Raw genomic sequence first — 22,271 nt, forward strand, 5'->3', positions numbered from 1 at the left:
TACTGCAGTAACTCTCATTTTTGACCAAAATTTCCCCTGACGGGGGAGGGGAGAGGGTACTTTTTCTTTGTTTTACTTGATAAAAATTTCTATTGTAAGAAAAATGTGAAAACAAATTCCCAGCAAGATTGTTTTTACGCATGTCTGCCATACTGGCTATAGTTTTTGTGAAGTCACATCGGATGTGGAGGAGAGTATGAGCATCCCGGGAGATTTTTGCTAGCGTCAGTTTTCCCTTAATACCTCACAAGAGACAAGATATTTTTTTTTAAATGCAGATAGACAAAGTTGTAGAGAGGGAAATTGATTATTGAGGAAAGCGATTTTCTTATTTTTAAGATGTACTACTTTTTTTAATTCATTCATATATACAATGATTCATTTTCACTCCAAGAAGGAGGTAGAACCATTAGTGAGTTTTTTTCCAGTAGTCCTCATCCACTCAATTCCTATTCATGATGTGATTAAAAGAAAATATTCTCCTCGCCATCTATTATATCAAGATTACCTATAGGATCTTCTGATTCAGAATTTAGGAGGCTTTGACCGTGGCAGATTTTGCATAGTATAAAAAAAAAACAGCTCTTACACAACCATACGCTTCCTAAACGCAATTTTTCAGCCATACAAGACAGAAAATTTTCAAGATCTTTTATGTTGAATCTGGTACCTCTGTAGCATAGGCAGACGGCAGAATTTTAATATATTTCCAGCTTCACAACACAAGCTGAGGTGTTTCTCCTGGCCATGAATGAACTTGCAGATTTAACACGATAAGTATGTTGTTGACCTGTTGAAGAGACTGGTGTAGTTAATAAGAACACAGTATGACTGATCTGTTGACTGATCTGTTGACTCTTGCTGCTCCAGCACCGAACCCTAGTGCAGCACTGGCTTACAAACAGTCAAGCTGGGATGGCCCAATCGTTGAAAAGGTGCTTGCCAATATGCTCAGGGCTGCAACATCAGATAGGGAGATTGCCCGTCTCCTAGCTGTGAGTGCACATCACACTGGGGACTTCTTCCAAAGAGTTCCCATATCGGCAATGGGAATGTGCCTCGACCCCAAGACCCTCTGTATTGCAGTGGCTCTGCACCTTGCTGCCCCAATTCACACGGAATATACGTGTATTTGCGGCAATGCGCAAGCTGACCAATATGGTCTACATGGTCTTAACTGTTCCAAAACCAAGGGCTGGCATGCAAGACACAATGAGGTCAACGTAGCTAGGCATCCAGCTACGGCTGGATGCCCAGCTGAGAGGGAGCCCCGATCACTAGCAGCCAACAATACCCACAACCCAGTAAACCACCCCGACGGGATCACCATCTATCCTTGGAAGAAGGGCAAGCTCTTGGCATGGGACTATACCTGTGTGTCCACACTGGTGGACACCTATATCCATCACAGTGTGGGGCGACAGGGAGGAGCTGCTGACCACAGGGAGGAGTACAAGATCAGCAAGTACAGGGACGTAAGCCAACAATATCAATTTGTCCCAGTGGGATCAGAGACCTTGGGATCATGGGAAAAACATGCCACATGTTTCCTTAAAGAACTGGATTCCTGACTCATCGACACCACCAGGGACCCAAGAGCAGCCACTTTCATGTTCCAGCGCCTCAGCATGGCCATCCAGAGGGGAAATGCATGCTGCATACTTGGCTCACGTCCAGCTTTGGAGGAGCTGAAGAAGATTCATAACCTTTGATATATTGTACCAATGCATTCATGTTTGTGTTTTCTATCAATATATTCTGTATATTAATAAAGTTCACATGTAGTTGAAAAATATAGGGGATAGTAGGAGAAGAAAATAATCAAACAGCTCCAGGGAAAACCTTGAGTTTTCCCTGAGGTACGTTTATTGTCTTCTCTGAGGATGAGGGTCCCCAGTCCAGCTATAGAGGTGGTACCTCCCTATATTTTGTTATTGATATATATATATATATATATATATATATATATATATATATATATATATATATATATATATATATATATATATATATATCATGCTACTGTAGTAACATTAAATATATTTAAAGTGGTATATGAAATATTTAGTAGAACTTGGCTAAAAAAAATACGTTATGGTAGACGACCACTGAGCTGCAGCTGCCCATAATGACGATAGACAGCTCAACTGCAAGCAATGTTTCTTCTAACTCTGGGATCAACTTGGATTCGAACGTATAAAACACTGTTATTTTATTATTTACTAATCGGCCGTTTCCCACCAAGGCAGGGTGGCTCGAGAAAGAAAAACTTTCATCATCATTCACTTCATCACTGTCTTGCCAGAGGCACGCTGACACTACAGTTATAAAACTGCAACATTAACCTTTAAGTCCGGCCTGCCGGTTTCCCTGAATCCCTTCAAAATGTTATCTTGCTTACACTCCAACAGCACGTCAAGTCCTAAAAGCTATTTGTCTCCATTCACTCCTGTCCAACACGCTCGTATACGTGACAAACTAGCAATTTACCCAAAACTAATAAAACTTTCCATAATGTTATTTTATGGAGTGCAGGATATATTTAGACCAGATAGATTTGTTTTTAAAATACTGAGAGTGACATATCAAAAAAGTCGATTTAAGGTGTGCATAAGTCAGTCTAGACTCCTTAAAGTTAGCTTTTGTTACTCTGTCATGGAAGAGTTCTGTGATGCAGGGCAGAAGTGGATCTAGGAACGACAGTAACCAACACCAACATGTTCATCAACTGTGCTCTCCAGGATCTCCAAGTCATGATATATCTGCCGCAACACAATATAATGGAAAAGTAAACACATAAGCAGTATAATGTGGTCCTTTATTGACAACGTTTCGGCCACACAATGGGCTTTATCAAGTCACAAACAGATCTGTTTGTGACTTGATAAAGTCAACTGTGTGGGCGAAACGTTTTCAATAAAGGATCACATTATACTGCTTATATGTTTATTTTTCCATTGTGTCGGTATTTTATACCATTTACTTCCAGAACATCTTGCTGAAAGCTACAGTGTATATCATATCATAACAGCCCAATCAGTGGCCAATAGAGACGCACCTACAGTACAGTGACAGAAGTATGCTACCCTCTCCCCAGTCTTCCCCAGAACATAAACACTTCAAATTCAAAGTTTATTCTCTAGAAGGATTACAATGCTGAGTTTACAGAAATTTGGTTATTGTTTGGTTTACATGTTGTAAAATAGTGATTACAGAGTGTACCACTAGAACGCTTAGCATGGCTAGGCATTTCGGGCATACTTAGTTTTAGTCTTAATTGTAAAATATTACAAATTATGAGGTAAGTTGGTATTATGGCTAAGTGACTAAATACTAGTTTGTGAGTTTAGAAATGTGAATGCTTTTGTTTTGGCACAGTACATAGTTTCAGTATTGGAGTATCACAGGATTCATTATTTTAAGACTGAGATTAATATTTCTGTTTATGGTCAAATGAGTGAGCGAGTGTAAGTGTGAACCACCAGGTGGTATTCGTGTAGTTAGTTGACGGGGTGTATCAGGGAGATAAGATGTTTTCTAATGGTAGTTTTGAAGGTGATGAATGTGTCTGCAGTTCTAGAGTTCTCAGGTAGGGTATTCCAGATTTTAGGGCCTTTGACATACATTGAATTTTTGTAAAGGTTTAGTCGGACACGGGGAATGTCGTAGAGATGTTTGTGTCTGGTGTTATGCCTGTGGGTTCTGTCACAACTATCAAGAAAGCGTTTTAGGTCAAGGTTGATATTAGAGTTTAAGGCCCTGTAGATATAGATTGCACAGTAGTAAGTGTGGATGTACTGAACTGGGAGTAAGTTTAGATCTATGAAGAGTGGAGGGGTGTGTTGCCAGGGATGGGATTTAGTGATTATTCTTACTGCAGCTTTTTGTTGGGTTATTATTGGCTTTAGGTGTGTTGCTGCAGTTGAGCCCCAAGCACAAATAGCATAGGTGAGGTATGGATAAATAAGTGAGTGGTATAGTGTGAGAAGGGCATTTTGCGGCACGTAGTATCGTATCTTGGAGAGGATCCCAACCGTTTTGAATACTTTTTTGGCTATATGCTGGATATAGGTGCTGAAATTCGGTGCATGACATCAACTCTTACAGGCACTGTTCGAATTAGACTCGTAACAAGATAATAACAAGCAAAGTACTTGGTTGTTTCTGACTGCTGTTTATCTCTTGTTTCACTTCAAGGACATGTGATGATTAACATTATATTTATTGTCGAAATGTTTGGAGACCAGAGAGATATTGTGTAAATTATAGTTAGTATTTTGAATTTTGGTATGTCTCATTAATCACCGTCAAAATACACAGGTGGACGAGTTTTAAGATGCGCATTTGTGAAGCAGTATTATGCGTTGAATGCTGTAGTGCAAAAGATGTAATGATTTTTGCCTGCTACATATGGAATATACTGTGATCTAAAATTTTATGGATACATCATACTACTGCTACTACTACTACTTCCACTTCTACAACCTATCACTTGAGTCAGTAGGCATACTTTTTTTTCCCTCACGTGGTACACGTATATACCCTGTGCGTCCTTTTATTTTTTGCAACAGTTTGACAAAGCCCCTGGAGAGCAATACATTGCCAAAATAAAATGTCACATTAGGTGTATGTGTCTTATACCTACTCTTTTGTCGGTAATTCTGTTATTACCAAAGATTTCGTTTCACCAGACATACCATGTTTATGTAGACACTATGACTACCCAATATCCGTTTTCCAAAACTCTTGCTAAGAGAGCGGTGTCCACAGGTCTGTGCTGCCATCTACCTCTTTCTCCCGCCAGGTTGCGGCCTGGCAAGCCTAGCGTCAACACTGCCTGTACAGAACACAAATAAAGCTAATGCACGTCTCAGCAGAATATTATTATTCATCGCACCAGAGAGTCATAACCCATCGATATATCTGATGGCAGAAGGTGTTTGCAGCAGTTCTGCTGAGCTCAGAAGAAGGAAGATGAAGCCTCACATTTCATCGTCTCTTAGCAGCAGCATCCGTCTTCCAGCAAGTTATCCTGATGTCGTGTCTGTAACCCATTTTATCCAGACACAAGTACAGTCAGGATTTATTCCAAAATACGCTTGATTATATTGAGAAATCCTCGCCGGGTGCTACTGTGTCCCACAGCATACCATGCTGAGACACATGTTCAGCATCACTTGTATGTTGCTGCTTGCTATTTCAGGGCATCACGGCTATTTAGTAAGTAAGCAAGTAAGTTTATTCAGGTATACACAAATACAGTTATATAGAATTATCATACATAGCAGCATATGTGTAGAGAACCTAGGATAACCCAGCACCGAAGAGGTGAACTTTGCTTCCACGGTGGCTGAGTTCCACTCTGGGCATCCAAAAACGACATCCATCTAGAAAGGTGTTTCTGTATTTTTTTATTTTTTTATTTATTTATTTATTTATTTATTTTATGTCTTAGCAAACAGTACATTGAGATTTTGTATTTACAATAGTGGGTTGCAATGCAAAGAGAGCCTCTATTATGCCTAGGCATTATGGCCGCCAACTTAACATTATTGGCTTACAGTCTACTTAACACTAAGGAGTATATCATAGTTGTACAGTAGGATAGTAATTATTTCATAGTTGTACAGTAGATTATTAATTATAAATGAATCAAAATTTGTATAATACAAAAATATATTTATTCGAAAATGCTTTTCGTGAAAACAATGATTCAATTATATTCCTGTCAACAATGGATAAAAGGTTCAATGTGATTGTTTCAGTTATGATGTGGGAGTACATAGGTGAGTAAGTATGTACCGAGTATTTAGCATTTAGTCTAGGGTGATTAAGTGGCTTTTGAGATCTGCAATAATAATGTGGAACTCTGGATAGGTACCAGAAAAGTACTCAGTAAGTTAAAAAATAAGCACGAAAACGAAAAGGAAATATTGGATAGTCTACCCAAAATATAAAGAACATGGGAGGATGGGAGAGATGTAAAATTTAACATTCAGAATGCCCAGTCTATAACAGTTGACCCAAAAATAGACACCCACTGGAAAAAATACAGGAAACAAAAACATCAGTTAGTTCAGTCCCCAGCCCTTTGGCTGATCCAGACTCAGCCCCTAGCCTTAGTGCTAATCCGGATTCGGCTAATGACTCTACCACAGCCACCATAGCCATAGCCCCTATTACAGATGTAATGAACGGTTTGAAACCCGATAAGTTGAAGAATTGAGACACTTATGCAACATATGAGAATCTTTATTGAAGAAACGTTTCGCCACACAGTGGCTTCATCAGTCCAATACAAAGCAGGAAGGTATAAGAAGAGGAGATGTTTGAGGTAATCAGTCCCTCAGCCTGGGACTGATGTGTTCAGTCCATCACTCTTGTAGGAAGTACAGCATAGGGCCAGAGAGGTGGCTTATATACTGCAGTCAGGTGAGTCGAAGTAGGAGGAGGCGGGATCACAGTGGGACCTGCCACTAGTGTAAGTAGGTCTTCGTCAAAAGTTTGGACAGGTGTTGAAGAATTCTTTGTATCAAGATCTCATGATGTTGCAGTGCCTGACAGATGTGATGAATGGTTTTGAAAACCGACAAGTTGAAGAACTGAGACATGCAACAAATGGGAATCTTTATTGAAGAAACGTTTCGCCACACAGTGGCTTCATCAGTCCATCACATTTGTCAGACACTGCAGCATCATGGGATCTTGATACAAAGAATTCTTCAAAACTTGTCCAACCTTTGGACGAAGACCTACTTTCGCTAGTGGCAGGTCCCACTGTGATCCAGCCTCCTCCTACTTCGACTCACCTGACTGCAGTATATAAGTCACCTCTCTGGCCCTATGCTGCACTTCCTACAAGAGTGATGAACTGAACACATCAATTCCAGGCTGAGAGACTGATTACCTCAAACTCCTTCTCTCCTTATATCTTCCTGCTTTGTATTGGACTGATGAAGCCACTATCTGGCGACACGTTTCGTCAGTAAAGATGCCCATATGTTGCATAAGTGTCTCAATTATTACAGATGTAGTAGAGGAGGAGGAGGAGTCCTCTAACGGGGTAAACGTTGGTCTACTGAAAACAACTGGTGGTGTCTCTGGGTTGGCTACTGAAGACTGTAGTGCAGTTCTAGGATCTACACAAATTGGGAATACATCCAGTACGAATTGCATCCAACCAAAAGCAAAATGGTGCAAATAATATGCTTTGGGGCATCTGTAAGCATGGAATATCAGGGAAAACAAATGGGACATGCAATTTTAAGCATCCCAAAAAATACCATGACCTCCTTCTGTTTAAAGGAGTGTGTCGTTCTACCTCCTGCAGATTCTTCCACCCTGAGATATGTCATTCTTCAGTTCTTAAAAAACAATGTTACACCACCACTGCCCCGCATACCACTTAAAAAGGACCAGGAGATACACTCCCAGTAAAACAAATCATAGTAGTTACAGTAGTTATGAAAACTCCATTCCAAGTGATTTTTTAGTGGCAGGAAACGAAGAAAGAAAATGGAAAGAAATAACCAAAATAGTTCACCACCTTGGAGCCTTGTTGGACTGGAGGCACAGCCAGTGGCCCCTCCAGACTCGTAACTAATGGTGTCAGTAACAAAATCTCCCCAACAAACACACAACAAGACCTCATTTATATTTGCTAATATACAGGGTTTTAAGCTACACCAACAACAAAATATCTTTCATCAGTGGCTTCTAGGGGAATCAAATGCAATGTTTGCAGCATTCACAGAGACAACAAAAGGTGCGACAGAAAGAGCAGGCAACAAGGGGGGGGGGTTACCCTGTATGTCAAAGAGTCGCTCATTTGCACGGAGATTCTGAACACCACAAATGATGTAGTTGAAGTTTTAACAGTAAAGGTCGAGAACCGAAACTTAGTCATTGTGCTTGTATATAAGCCACCAGATGCAACTTCCCAAGAGTTCAAGGAACAGCTATCAAAAATTGACTACTGTCTGGAAAACCTTCCAGCCCCATCCCCAAACAACTTGCTGCTTGGTGACTTCAATCTAAGACATACAAAATGGAAGAATATAGCAAATGTTGTAGCAGAAATCCCTGGAGGTAGCTCAGATGAAAGGTCACACACACAGGAGCTGCTGAAATTCTGCAACAAGCGCACCCTAAGTCAGCAGTTAATGGAACCAACAAGACTGGAGAACACGACCTTATTTTCACAGATAATGAGGACCTGGAAAGAAACATAACAATATCAGAAACAACTAATTCTTATCACAGTCTAATCGAAGTCCAGACTTAATGCACAGGAGTCTTGATCAGCAAAATTCATACAGCTATAAGGGTACCATTACCTGCTCAGACAGGACGGATCCTACACAGATGACAACAAAGAAATGAGTGAGATACTGAAATCTCAATACGACTTTGTGTTTAGAGAATCACTAATCGGTCCAAAGACAGACAATCAAAATAATTTTTTTATATATGAACCTTAAAACTAGGCTTTGAGAAAGCCAATGACAACATGCCCATGCACTCAACCCTAGGCCCAGACTCATGGAACTCTGTGTTCATTACGAACTGCAAGAAACCCCTCTCACAGGCCCTAAGTATGCTATGGAGAAGGAGCATAAACACAAGTGAGATTCCACAGTCACTTAAAGCAACGGATATAGCGACACTTCATAAAGGTGGCAGCAAAACAATAGCTAAGAACTATAGACCAATAGCTCTAACGTCCCACATCATAAAAATCTCTGGAAGAGTTCTAAGAAGTAGGACTGCAAACCACTTGGATTCCCAACAGTTCATAATACAGGGCAACATGAGTTCAGAGCATGTCGCTCCTGCCTCTCGCAACTACTGGATCACTATGATATGGATGCACTGAAAAACAAAATGCAGATGTAGTATACACAGATTTTGCAAAAGCCTTCGACAAGTGCGATCATGGTGTAATAGCACACAAAATGCGTGCTAAAGGGATAACTGAGAGTATGGGCAGATGGATCTTCAACTTTCTAATTTAACCAATCGAACACAGATCATGTGGTTTTAAGCTTCGAATACACAGTAGAGCTACAAGTGGAGAGGGAAGCAGGAAGGCCAGGGCGAATGAAGCCAAACTACAAGAAAGGGAATGAGGAATTTCCTGAACGAGGTTCAGTGGGACAGAGAACTGGCAGGGAAGCAAGTTAATGAGATGATGGAATATGTAGCAACAATGTGCAAGGAGGCAGAGGAGAGGTTTGTACCCAAGGGTAACAGGAATAATGAAAAAGCCAGGATGAGCCCATGGTTTACCCAAAGGTGCAGGGAGGCAAAAACCAAGTGTGCTAGGGAATGGAAGAAATATAGAAGGCAAAGGACCCAGGAGAATAAGGAGAGCAGTCGTAGAGCCAGAAATGAATATGCATAGATACGAAAGGAGGCCCAACGACAATATGAAAATGACATAGCAGCGAAAGCCAAATCTGACCCGAGGCTGTTATACAGCTACATCAGGAGGAAAACAACAGTCAAGGACCAGGTAATCAGGCTAAGGAAGGAAGGAGGAGAGACAACACGAAATGACCGTGAAGAATGTGAGGAACTCAACAAGAGATTTAAAGAAGTGTTCACAGAGGAGACAGAAGGTGCTCCAGAAAGACGGAGAGGTGGGGCACACCACCAAGTGCTGGACACAGTACACACAACCGAAGAAGAAGTGAAGAGGCTTCTGAGTGAGCTAGATACCTCAAAGGCAATGGGGCTCGATAACATCTCCCCATGGGTCCTGAGAGAGGGAGCAGAGGAGCTATATGTACCCCTAACAACAATATTCAATACATCTATCAAAACAGGGAGACTGCCTGAGGCATGGAAGACAGCAAATGTAGTCCCAATCTTTAAAAAAGGAGACAGACATGAAGCACTAAACTACAGACCAGTGTCACTGACATGTATAGTATGCAAAGTCATGGAGAAGATTATCAGGAGAAGAGTGGTGGAACACCTAGAAAGAAATGATCTCGTCAACAGCACCCAACATGGTTTCAGGGACGGGAAATCCTGTCACAAACCTACTGGAGTTCTATGACATGGTGACAGAAGTAAGACAAGAGAGAGAGGGGTGGGTGGATTGCATTTTCTTGGACTGCAAGAAGGCGTTTGACACAGTCCCACACAAGACATTAGTGAAAAAACTGGAGGACCAAGCAAGGATAACAGGGAAGGCACTACAATGGATCAGGGAATACTTGTCAGGAAGACAGCAGCGAGTCATGGTACGTGGCGAGGTGTCAGAGTAGGCACCAGTGACCAGCGGGGTCCCACAGGGGTCAGTCCTAGGACCAGTGCCGTTTCTGGTATTTTTAAACGACATGACGGAAGGAATAGACTCCGAAGTGTCCCTGTTTGCAGATGACGTGAAGTTTATGAGAAGAATTCATTCGATCGAAGACCAGGCAGAACTACAAAGGGACCTGGACAGGCTGCAGACCTGGTCCAGCAATAAGCTTCTGGAGTTCAACCCCGCCAAGTGCAAAGTCATAAAGATTGGGGAAGGGCAAAGAAGACCGCAGACGGAGTACAGTCTAGGGGGCTAGAGACTGCAAACCTCACTCAAGGAAAAAGGTCTTGGGGCGAGTATAACACCAGGTACATCTCCTGAAGCGCACATCAACCAAATAACTGCTGCAGCATGTGAGCGCCTAGCAAACCTCAGAACAACATTTCGACATCTTAATAAGGATTCGTTCAGGACCCTGTACACCGTGTACGTTAGGCCCACATTGGAGTATGCGGCACCAGTTTGGAACCCACACCTAACCAAGCACGTAAAGAAACTAGAGAAAGTGCAAAGGTTTGCAACAAGACTAGTCCCACAGCTAATAGGTATGTCCTACGAGGAGAGGTTAAGGGAAATCAAAATCAACCTGACGACACTGGAGGACAGAAGAGATAGGGAGGCCATGATAATGACATACAAAATACTGCGAGGAATTGACAAGGTGGACAAAGACAGGATGTTCCAGAGATGGGACACAGCAACAAGGGGACACAGTTGGAAGTTGAAGACACAGATGAATCACAGGGATGTTAGGAAGTATTTCTTCAGCCACAGAGTAGTCAGGAAGTGGAATAGTTTGGGAAGCGATGTAGTGGAGGCAGGATCCATACATAGCTTTAAGCAGAGGTATGATAAAGCTCACGGTTCAGGGAGAGTGACCTAGTAACGACCAGTGAAGAGGCGGGGCCAGGAGGTAGGACTCGACCCCTGCAACTTCAACTAGGTGAGTACAACTAGGTGAGTACAGAGTAGTGATAAATAGAATTAAATCGGATGCTGCCGTAGTGAAGAGCTGTGTCCCACAAGGCACAGTACTCGCACCTATCCTGTTCCTCATCCTCATATCAGACATAGACAGAGATGTAAACCACAGCACTGCATCATCTTTTGCAGACGATATAAACCTAGTTTACCAATGAGCAACGGAGAAAAATATAATGTTCAATGAAGACAAATTCCAACTACTCCGTTATGGAAAACTGGAGGAAATAATAACTAGGACTGAGTATACTACAAACTTCAATCACACAACAGAGCGGAAAAGTAATGTGAAGGACCTGGGTGTGATAATGTCTGAAGACCTCACCTTCAAGGACCACAACAATGCTACTATCACATCTGCGAGGAAAATGATAGGCTGGATAATGAGAACCTTCAAGACAAGAGATGCTAAGCCAATGACGATCCTATTTAAATCACGTGTTCTCTTTAGGATGGAATACTGCTGTACATAAAATCTCCATTCAAAGCAGGTGAAATTGAAGATCTGGAGAATGTACAGAGAACCTTTACTGCACATATAAGTTCCATCAAACACCTTAACTACTGGGAACGTTCGGAAGCACTTGACTTGTATTCACTGGAGCGCAGGCGAGAGATACATCATAATCTACATCTGGAAGATCCTGGAGGGACTGGTCCTTAATCTACTAAAAGAAATCACTCCCTACGAAAGCAAAAGACTTGACAGGCGATGCAACATACCCCCAGTGCAAAGTAGGGCGATACTGGTAAGATAAGATAAGATAAGATAAGATTTCGTTCGGATTTTTAACCCCGGAGGGTTAGCCACCCAGGATAACCCAAGAAAGTCAGTGCGTCATCGAGGACTGTCTAACTTATTTCCATTGGGGTCCTTAATCTTGTCCCCCAGGATGCGATCCACACCAGTCGACTAACACCCAGGTACCTATTTGCTGCTAGGTGAACAGGACAACAGGTGTAAGGAAACGTGTCGAAATGTTTCCACCAGCCGGGAATCGAACCCGGGCCCTCCGTGTATGAAGCGGGAGCTTTAGCCACCAGGCCACCGGGCCACCTCTAAAAGTAAACACAGTAAGTGTCCGGGGCCCAGGACTGTTCAACAGTCTCCCACCAGCCATAAAGGGAATTACCGACAGACCTATGGTTGTCTTCAAAAGGGAGCTGGACAAATACCTAAAGTCGGTGCCGGATCAGCCGGGCTGTTTTTCGTATGTTGGACTACGTGCAGCCAAGAGTAACAGCCTAGCTGATCCGGCCCTGATCCATCTGGAGGCCTGGTCGTAGACCGGGCCCACTACCACCACCATTACCACCACCACTACCACTACCACCATTACCATTACCACCACCACCACTACCACCACCACCACTACCACCACCACCACTACCCCACCACCACTACCACCACCACCACTACCACACAACCAATACCACCACCACTACCACATTAGCACTACCACTACCACTACCACCACCACCACTACCACCACCACTACCACTACCACCACCACTACCACCACCACTACCACTACCACCACCACTGCCACTACCACCACCACTACCACCACCACTGTCACTACCAACGCCACCACTACCACCACCACCACTACCAGCACCACTACCACCATCACTACCACTACCACAACCACTACCACCATCACTATCACCACTACTACCATCACTACCACCATCACTACTACCATCACTACCACCATCACTACCACCACCACTACCACCACCACTACCACCACCACTGTCACCACCACTACCACCAACACTACCACCACCACCACTACCGCCATCACTATCACTACCACCAAAACTACTACTACCACCACCACTACCACCAAAACTACCACTTCCACCACTACCACAACCACTACTACCACCACCACTACCACCAAAACTACCACTTCCACCACTACTACAACCACTACTACCACCACCACTACCAACACCACCACCACTACCACCATCACTACCACTACATTACTCACTCCATCTATGCTGTCTCTGAATTCCGTGTGAATTCCTGGCCAAAGCTGTGTATGCCAGGGTTCAAGACGTGTGGGTTACCAAGCCATGTGGATCATGAAGCCGCGTGGTTCTTAAAGCCTCGTTGTTCACCAAGCCTTGTGGATAACCAAGCCAAGTGGATTACGAACCTACGTGGATTACCAAGCTACGTTGGATACCAAGCCACATGGGTTACCAAACCACATTGGTTATGAAGCCATGTGATGTCCAGGCCTAAAGTGAGTTTTTTTGTGTGTGTTTGCCTGTGTGTTACTGCCTTCCACGTGTCCTGTCCAGAAGCGCAGCCTGACTGCCTTCGCTTGCCTTGATTGCTCTCCCTCCACACACACACAACACATCTGAGGCGCATATCAGACAAGTAACTGCTGCAGCATACGTGCACCTGACAAACCTAAGAATAGTGTCTCGGCACTTATGTAAGGAGTCAATCAAGATTCTGTACACCATGTACGTCAGGCCTATACTGGAGTATGCAGAACCAGTATGGAATACACACCTGGTCAAATACGTCAAGAAATTAGAGAAAGTGAAAAGGTTTGTAACAAGACTAGTCCCAGAGCTAGGGGTATGTCCTACGAGGAGAGGTTAAGGGAAATCAACCTGACGACAATGGACAGGAGGGATAGGGAGAACATGATAATGACGAACAAAATACTGAGAGGAATTGGCAGGGTGGATAGGGACAGGGACAGGATGTTTCAGAGATGGAACACATCCTGGGACACAGCAACACGTGGTCATAATTGGAAGTTGAAAACTCAGATGAGTCACAAGGATGTTAAGAAGTATTTTTGTTTTTCGTTCATAGAGTTGTCAGGAAGTGGAACAATCTGTAGAGTGATGTAGTGGAGGCAGGCTCTATACATAGCTTTAAGAAGAGATACGATAAGGCTCATGAAGCAAGGTGAGAATGTGCCTAGTATCGACCAGTGAAGAGGCTGGGCCAGGAACTGTGCCTCGACCCCTGCAACCACAAATAGGAGAGTACACAGGGACACACAGACACAGGCACACACACACACACACACACACACACACACACACACACACACACACACACACACACACACACACACACACACACACACACACACACACACACACACACACACACACACATACACACACACTACCTCAAGTTTCTCACTTCCCTGCGCTGTCTAGTTACTTGTGGCATGTTTCATGTCTGTGCTTCACGACGTCTCCATGATATCCCTGCAGGACGATGTCACCCTATGACATCTGTCTGATATCACCTCACGACGTCCTGCCCTGATATCACACCATGACGTCACTGCACATGTCACCCCACGACATCACCTTACGTCACCATGAAGTCACAGTGTTGCTTTACTATTTCTTGGTGTGGAATTTAAGTGTTTTAGTAATATCTAGAACGATTGAGATAAATGTAGAAAGTGCTCAGTATCTTAAAGTCGCACGTTACATTCCTCTTAGTGTTCCATTACCACCTGTTCGTAAATGCGTTAATCTTTTCCAGTGTTCTTAAATGTCTTGGCGTTGATTTATGTACAGAAGAGCAGGATTTGTTACTGCAAGTCATGTTATAATTATGCTAGCGCATGTTCATTGCGGGTGTGTTAGTATTTATATGTTTTCCCTAGTATGGTCTGTGCCCAAGGTAATGCAACACATCCCTCAGTATTACTTGTCAGTCCTTGGCGTGACCGGTTGTTGACGTTAGATGCGTGAGTTGTCTGTACTGAGTAACCTTATGCCCGCCGTCTCTTGCTGAAGTCACCTCACACAGTCATCCCATCTACGACTCCCACGCAGTAGTCTCACCTACGACTCCCACACGCAGAGTTGCTCTCTGGCAACTCTCGTCTACAAGCATCGCTGAAATCATCTTTACCTGAGTCGTCTCACCCACTTTTCGCTGTCTACACGACGTCATGCTTACCGGCACCAAGGAGCCTTGCGACATATTTTCAGTAGAGAGCCCTCCTGAATAGTGTTATCCGGTCAGCAGTTCCGTTCCAGCATGCCGAGTTTCCAGAGCACCTCACTGGCCTGCACCAGCAAGTGACTGCCCTGCGACAGTGGCAGTCGAGAGTCATGAAGCGTGACGTGGCCTGCAGTCCTGTCCAGATGCAGAGTTCCCTGTCGTGATTGCCCTGCAACAGTATCAGTCGAGAGCCCTCCTGAAGAGTGTTGCACAGCCTGCAGTCCTGTCCAGATAGCTTGTTTCCCCCTGTAAGAGTTCCTACGTGCATGACGCCCTTCTATGGCTCACTGTTTTGTTACACCATGTATTAGCTTATCCCATTTTCTCTTCCCTTCCATTTAGAACGTTTTTTAATATTTCATTCTACATATATTTTTTATTTCATGGTAGCGCCCACGCCAGTGCTTTGTTCCTGCAAGAGACAGTTTAATTCAATTATTTGTCATGATCGGGTCAACCGTTGGTAGCGTACGCAAGCAGGTTCAGGTAGGTTTGCTAGGACGGGTCTTGGCCCGGTTCTTCTCTGATGTGGTAACTAGGCAGCGTGCCCAAGCGATGTAGTGAGTATGCCTACCCCATATATGTTCCCCATAACTCCCGCTAGGGAAGCTATGTCCATAGGCCTGAGCTGTCATCTTGTGGGTTTAGGCCTACCTAGACATCACCCTATGAGACCCTACTCTCTCTCCCACCAGGCTAGGACCTGGAAAGCCTAGCATTGACACACTGCCTGTACAAAACCACAATAAAGCTGACGTACACCTCCGAAGAAGACTAATTTGTTAAAAAAACCATACCCCGGCCGGGATTGAACCCGCGGTCAGAGAGTCTCAAAACTCCAGATTGTCGCGTTAGCCACTACGATTTCGTGAGTCATGTTGACGGCAGTGAGGGGACTTGAGCTAGAGTTCGTCACGGCCACGCTAGCTGGAGATTCGTCTGTAAAAACTTGCATTTGTGGTCACAGTGGTGCCTATGCTAACCTTCCTATGGTGTAGAAATATACCTAGTTGGACGAATCTTATTGTGGCTAGCTGGTCCAGTGGCTAACGCGACGGGCTGGAGTTTTGAGACTCTATGACCGCGGGTTCAATCCCGGCCGGGGTATGGTTTGTTTGCAATCGTGTCATTACGATTTCGTGAGTCACTAATTTGTTAAACAGCATACTGGTAGGTTCTGAGAGTTATATTAAAAAGCAGTGGGATTAAAAATAATTCATTATTTTGGAGCATTTTTTGCTGCCGTAGTGTTCCCTACATATAATTTTACAGTGGTATTTTGATGAATAGTTACTTATTGATTTTCAGTTCGCTTATCTAACTCTTAGTAAATTAATTAAAAAGCTTTAATCAACATGTGCACATATGAGCACATGTATACACAAACATTCACATGCATATATACGCACATACACGGAAGAATGCATCTGACCTCAAGGAAATTTATACCTGGGCTACAATGGAAAATTATGATGAACTCTGTATCAGTTCTTTCTAGTGCAGTGAGGTACAGGGCACTAGGCTCACTCCCCTCTCTTCTATTAATCCGAAGAAATGAAAACCTCTTCCACTTCCTCGGATCGAATCTTGATTACTTCCCACTATACTAGTCGTTGTTTTGTCTTTACAAGTTGAGCCCTTAACAGCTAACTTGGTAAAACAAACCATACCACGGGCGGGGATAGAACCAGCGATCAGAGTGTCTCAAAACTCCAGACCGTCGCGTTAACCAGTGGTTAACGCGACAGTCTGGAGTTTTGAGACTCTGATCGCGGGTTCTATCCCGCCCGTGGTATGGTTTGTTCGCAATCGTGTCATTACGATTTCGTAAGTCATACTAACTTGGTAATAATACACTCACCTCCTTGTACCAGGTGATGCGCTGTATTGCAGGGTTGGCCACCACCTGGCAGTCGAAGTAGACGTCATCCCCTTGACGGATGTGTTGTGGTCTCAGCGATGCTCCCAGCTGCAGGCGGACCAGCGGAGCATCTAAGAGCAAGCATGGTATCATTACTAAGGGTAAACACGCGTCGTTATGAGATATTCTTCCCTTTGCTTTTAAAGCATTGCCTGCCAATATGATCTACATGGTCTTAACTGCTCCAAAATCAAGGGTTGGCATGCAAGACACAATGAAATCAACGACATCATAAAGAGAAGCCTTACTACAGCTGGATGCCCGGCCGAGAGAGAGAGCCGATCACTAGCAGCAAATATCTCATGGTAACAAACCTGAAGTTGTTTATATTACCAGCCTATTGATTTGGAACAACAAGAACTGTAATATGCAACTTCTACAAATATATTTACAATCTGCAGGAGAAAAAATAGTTACAATACCTTATTACAAGTGTATTAACTTAAATGCTAAATGCAGGTTAATGAACTCACAAATGATAACAATCCAATACCAGAAAAATCTCAGACAAGATTCATCTCAAAGGCACGCTGCTCACTATCGCCCAATCCTTAGTTCATATCTTTCATATAGCTGCAGAGATCATCTAGCGAAAGAGTAAGTCCTTAAAACACAGTGCAGGCACAGACAGGGCATTCACAGACTAAGTCCAGCTTATGCCGAGTTCACAAAAAGGGGCAAATTCTAAGTCCATTTTCTACTGAGGATGCAGAAACAGCCTTTTCGTGAGAATGAGTCCACACTGGGCGACCTCAGCTCCCAAGTCCGCACAAGGCAATTAGGCGAATAAATATTTGCATGTACAGTTATCAGTCGCTTAACGACAGGGATACATTATGATGAATGCGTCGTTAGGCGATTTCGTCGTTGTGCAAACGCCATAGAGTGTACCTACACAAACAAAGATAGTGTCCCCTACTACACATCTAGGTTATATGGCTTGTTTTTGTTTTCATCATAGACTTGCTTGTAAGCAGATAATGTATCATGAATATTCGTCTCTATTAATAAAAACCTTTCAGTGTTAGGGTAATGTTTTCAGACTTTTTAAGAAGCTTGTTGAGGTCCGCAAAAGCTTCTAAACCCTTCAGTGTGAATTTTCTTTGGGGTTTTTCTTTATTCTCTTGCAGGGGTCATGATGAACAAAACAACATGAAATTAAATTACGATTGTACCACATCGTTTCACATCTTTGATGGGCTTCTTTGTGATTAGCTCTCCTCAAGGAAGGTTCCTTGATGTTGGTGAGGGGCTCTTGATTTAGGAAATTGGATCTGTGCTCCAGTTCCCCGAATTAAGCCTGAATGACTTCCACACCCCCCCCCCCCTTCCCCAAGCGCTGTATAATCCTCCGGGTTTAGCGCTTCCCCTTGATTATAATAATAATAATTTGTGATTAGCTGGTTGAACCCAGATACTGGTATAACAATGGGGCCCCTGCTCGTTAAACTCTTAGCACCTGGTATGCTGGTCGGGAGGAATGCCTATATGGGTGTGAAACATACGCCAAATAAAATGTAACATGTTCTTAGCATGCCACAGTCCAACCCCACCACAAAAGAGCTCTAATAGCCAGGGCTAGGCATCCTACATGGGAAGTGTGACACCATGGCACAAAAAAAAAATTAATGGAATCGCCATTCCTTTCGACCATACAACTCAATAGGTAGTGTTCAACTCGAAAGGACTTCCAAGTTAGACACAGCCAGTACACAGTAGGGTTAGCGTAGGTTCAAAACACAGACGGAAGCAAGTTTCCCCTCACTCTCACTAAAGAAAACCTTATGATCAGATTAACTCAAATTCTACTTTATGACCACTGTGGGAAAAAAAGAACCTGCTACCCACATCCTCCCTAACACATCCTAACAAACTGAACCATGTAGAGGGCGTCATCCAGCACATTATGTCTGCCAGTTATGGGGCATATGGACATGTACCGTTGCAACCGCAATGCCTAACGTATCAGTTGCTGTTGTGGTCGAGGATTGTGGTCACTGAAGACGGTGACCACACGTGATGAGTTGTTAACGAACACATCGAAATGCTCCAGCACAAGTACCAGGGCAAGGGCCTCCTACTCTGTTGTTGAGTAGGCCCACTGATATGACTGGAATTTGGTTGGTTAGTACGGCACAGGCTGCAGACTACCCTCACCAGAAGGTTGGAGTAACACTGCCCAATTCCCGATTCACAAGCATCAACCTTGGGAAAAGTAGCCTTCATGTGACTAAACTTACACCAGAAGTAACATGTGATGGGTTCGGGATTCTTGTCTCTTGCCACATGCTGACTACGTAATCCTTTCAGAGGTCTGTCCACGACGATCTCTCTCCATACCAAGCTCTTGGGAAGAAAAGTTAAAAGACCACTCGGACAAGGAGCAGTTGGCCTCAAATGTGTCAGCAAGCCTAGCCGCCTCCAACTCAGTTGCCACTGGATGTTCTAAAAGCACTCGAACTTCTGTTCCAATTGACTCAAAAAGATTATTATGGAGTACCGTTTGCACTAGCCCAGTGAAGCTAGTGACAGCAGTGGCTTTGTACCACTTAATAAATGATTTAGATTGTGCACGAACAAAGTCCACATGGGACTGATCTAAATGTCACTTGCTCAGTTTAAATTCTCGCCAATATATATTGTATTCCACTAAATATATTTGGCGGAATACACTAATATGCAACGAGTACAGCTGCTTTCACAACGTCGTTATTTGCGATATCTCCTTCACTCAAACCAGCTATATATTCCTCAGCTTTACCGTATAATGCAGTATGAACGAGTGCTGCCCAGTGCTCAAATGGCCATCGCAAAGCTCGACCCTGGTTTTTGAAAGACTTAAAAAACTTCTCAGGCTCAGAATCGGAAAAACCGAGGTACTAGCGACACAAAAATACTGAACACTGAAATTATCATCCACAGTACTCCGAAATTGTCTCCTCTCCTTCCTTCTATCAGATTCCTCCCTGGCAAATGCATATTGCTCCCTGGCAGTCTCAAGATTAAGTTTAGCGAACTCGAGCGCTAACGAAACTGACTCGCTATGAGACAACCCTGAATCACCATCTGTTTCCCCAAATGGCTGTTGGTTCGTTTGTTCAGGAGTTTGCCCTCCTCCATTACGAAGGAACCAAAGCGGAGATTGGCGATTAATAGCTTCTGAAGCAGCAGAAACCTCAATTAGGAATGCCAAGTCACTCGAGTCAAACTTTAATTTGTCGCGTATACACTCACGGAGCTGTGCAGCAGTAAGAGTGCGTTGATACTCTTTACTGATAGAATGAGCCATTCGACAGCAGTACTGGCGTTAAACTAAGAGTTAGGTAGGACAGCCTCTGAATATGGGATCGTTTTCCTCTTGCTTCTGACCTTGAACCCGTTTTTATTAAGTCGATAAAAAGAAATTTCCTACTGAGAGATGCCAGATACTTTTGGGATCAGAATATTAGTCATTTATAATGAGAGGTTGGGGAATCTGGCGACATGTTTATGATATATGACTTGTCAATAATGTTGTGGTCGCTAGGTCATTATTATATATTCAGTGCTGATAGGCTCTATATATACTTTTTTCTATAGCCTTTATATTTGAATTCATTCTTCTGGCACTGGGCACTGGCTGCCTGATACCATTTACATTGCTCTAATGAGAGCCGGTTCCCTGAACAAATCTACCTGGACTTCCTACTCATTTTAGCAAAGCTGAAAACTCCTGTTTATTGCAACCTGAAAGACCTAGAGCTATCATTCAGCTATGAGGTACATGCATTGTCGTGGTGTTTGAAGGTGAGATCGTCTGACATTATTACTCCCAGGTCCTTCACATTAGTTTTTCGCTCTACTGTGTGTTTAGAAGATAAGAGAAAATAGACAAGAATAAGAACTAGTAATAAAACAGAAGAAAACCCAAAGGAATATATATGCTTGTACATGCGTATGTAGTGTGACCTAATTGTAAGCAGAAGTAGCAAGACATACGTGTATGTGTATTTGAGTCCTGGAGGCGGGAAGTACAATGCCTGCACTTTAAAGGAAGGGTTAGGGATATTTGCGGTTTACAGTAACATCTAAACTGTAGTATCTGCGCGTCTCTGTCGTATCTGAGGGATACCAGGAAATTCTGTGTGCATTTCATAATCTCAGTTCCTGGTGAGCGTAATGCCAAGTGCGGCATAAGCTGATAATGCTGCTAAACATTTCTGTTGAAGATTTAAAGGGAATCGGAAGTGAATCTTTTATGTCATAATAATTTTTCCAATAAAATTGTAAATTAGGACATCTACGGTCTAACTGTACGCAAATCTTTCAAAAAGACTAATATCCAAAAAAGAACAAACACATATTTTATTTTGATTCTGCTCAGAAGTTGCATTATCACGTTATAAGTATGGAGAGCATGAAGTTAATCTTATGCGGCAGTATTTAAAATTTTGAAATTTCATCCAAAAATTCAAACCAGGTACCTAAACAGGTTGATGTAAACCTGGTGTACAAACATACCCTCTCCAGGTATACTACTCTCCCTCTCCAGGTATACTACTCTCCTTCTCCAGGTATACTACTCTCCTTCTCCAGGTATACTACTCTCCCTCTCCAGGTATACTACTCTCCCTCTCCAGGTATACTACTCTCCCTCTCCAGGTATACTACTCTCCCTCTCCAGGTATACTACTCTCCCTCTCCAGGTATACTACTCTCCTTCTCCAGGTATACTACTCTCCTTCTCCAGGTATACTACTCTCCCTCTCCAGGTATACTACTCTCCCTCTCCAGGTATACTACTCTCCCTCTCCAGGTATACTACTCTCCCTCTCCAGGTATACTACTCTCCCTCTCCAGGTATACTACTCTCCCTCTCCAGGTATACTACTCTCCCTCTCCAGGTATACTACTCTCCCTCTCCAGGTATACTACTCTCCTTCTCCAGGTATACTACTCTCCCTCTCCAGGTATACTACTCTCCCTCTCCAGGTATACTCCTCTCCCTCTCCAGGTATACTCCTCTCCCTCTCCAGGTATACTCCTCTCCTTCTCCAGGCATACTC

General features: G+C 43.3%; 1 protein-coding gene across 1 annotated transcript in view; it reads right to left on the reverse strand.

The window, feature by feature from the left end:
* The window catches only part of LOC128700569 (nephrin-like), a 694,403-nt gene that overhangs the window by 311,848 nt on the left and 360,284 nt on the right, over positions 1 to 22,271 (reverse strand). The window contains exon 8 of the mRNA XM_053793851.2: positions 17,167 to 17,297. Within this exon, the coding sequence (XP_053649826.2) occupies positions 17,167 to 17,297 (131 nt within the window). The remainder of the gene's footprint in view (positions 1 to 17,166; positions 17,298 to 22,271) is intronic.

This window comes from Cherax quadricarinatus, chromosome 65 (assembly GCF_038502225.1).
Source record: "Cherax quadricarinatus isolate ZL_2023a chromosome 65, ASM3850222v1, whole genome shotgun sequence".
Taxonomy (NCBI): domain Eukaryota; kingdom Metazoa; phylum Arthropoda; class Malacostraca; order Decapoda; family Parastacidae; genus Cherax; species Cherax quadricarinatus.